Here is a 1,444-nt window from a genome sequence, read left to right on the forward strand (position 1 = left end):
ATGGGTAGCTCTTCTTTCTCTATGCTCTTGGCCTTCTCCTTGTTCATGGCAGCTCTGATGATCTCCTCCAGGGCCACCGTTGCTGAGGCGAGCTTGGAGCAGAGCTTGAGGTGGGTGCCGACGAGGCACCACTGTCAAGGTTCCATTGCTGAGTGCATGGGTGCAGGGGATGATGAGTTTGAGATGGATTCTGAGATCAACCGCCGGATCTTGGCCACCACACAGTACGTAAGCTACGGGGCGCTGCAGCGGAACACCGTGCCATGCTCTCTCAGGGGTGCCTCCTACTACAACTGCCAGCCGGGTGCACAGGCTAACCCCTACAGCCGTGGTTGCAGTTCCATCACTCGTTGCCGAAGCTAAGCCTTTTTCTTTTTTTTCTTTTTTTTTCGGTCCTTTATTAGTTTGGTTTCTACCCATTTGTAATATATGATTGTAATAAAAATGGGTATTTACTATTTAGTTACATCAAAAGTGTGATTCCTCTGTGGTTATGTAGGGTGCTTTGTCTTATATAATTTTCTACGACTTTAATAGAAGGATGATTATGTTACTGTTCTTTTATATTCCCTTTTTCTTTTCTTATCATATATATTTTTTTTTTTATTTGGGTCCTTTGGCCAGTGATTTCCCAAGTAAAAATGCGTTTTTAAAAGAAAATTATGAAAGGTATATAGTCGATCGAAAGTATGAAAAATTCAAGTTAAACCGATTGCAATTTTAAAGGTTAAACTATAATTTTATTAAATGCTAACCGGCTAATTGCAATTTAAGTTGCTATTTTTCAAGGCAGTTGTTTTGCAATTGCAACCACTAAACTAATCTTTTGCAGCCTTTTTCTTGGGAGGGGGAAAGGGGGGTTTATGTACAAGGAACTCGTGATGGTTCTCATGGAGATCCACCGGAGTTTTTTGTGGCAAGAACTTCGGTTATAAAGGTTCAAAATTTTCTTATAAATGTTCCAAAAGAAGGTTAAGAGTCGGCTAATATTTTTTATATTTTGTCGATTCTCAAAGTTATGATTCCCAGCTGCTAGCCCCTGACGTGATTTAACAATCATAAACTAACATAATCAATGAACAAGAGCTTTGCAGATGGTTTTGAGATGTCATATATCAAACTTTAAACTATAATAATGCCCAAGTTGGGTCAGACTGAGGAACAGATCCACCTGCATTGATTCTCATATTCATGACTTCCCTATTTTAATCACAAAAACAAAACCAAAACATTTCGGTACTGTATTTATGGAAGGAAAACAGCAAAACATTAACTAAAGACGACAAAGGGGGCACTCATATGCCATGTAAGAGCAGTATTTGTTTCTCAGACCTAATCATAGACATAAAGCGGGCTTCAAATCAAGCTCATCAACTCAAATGTAAAACATGCACTTTGTTAACTTTATGCAGAACCTTCCTCTTTCTTCGCTTCATCTAAGTCT

General features: G+C 39.1%; 1 protein-coding gene across 1 annotated transcript; it reads left to right on the forward strand.

Moving 5' to 3' along the window:
• LOC132172678 (protein RALF-like 33) lies at positions 1–448 on the forward strand. The gene has a single exon (XM_059584219.1). It carries the CDS (start codon positions 1–3, stop codon positions 361–363), a length of 363 nt encoding a protein of 120 aa, XP_059440202.1. The 3' UTR covers positions 364–448.
• Positions 449–1,444: the final 996 nt, after the last annotated feature.

This window comes from Corylus avellana, chromosome ca2 (assembly GCF_901000735.1).
Source record: "Corylus avellana chromosome ca2, CavTom2PMs-1.0".
Classification (NCBI taxonomy): domain Eukaryota; kingdom Viridiplantae; phylum Streptophyta; class Magnoliopsida; order Fagales; family Betulaceae; genus Corylus; species Corylus avellana.

Bases quoted from the DNA above. Each gene is read 5' to 3' on its own strand.
- LOC132172678 (XM_059584219.1), top strand. From the start codon at position 1: ATGGGTAGCTCTTCTTTCTCTATGCTCTTGGCCTTCTCCTTGTTCATG.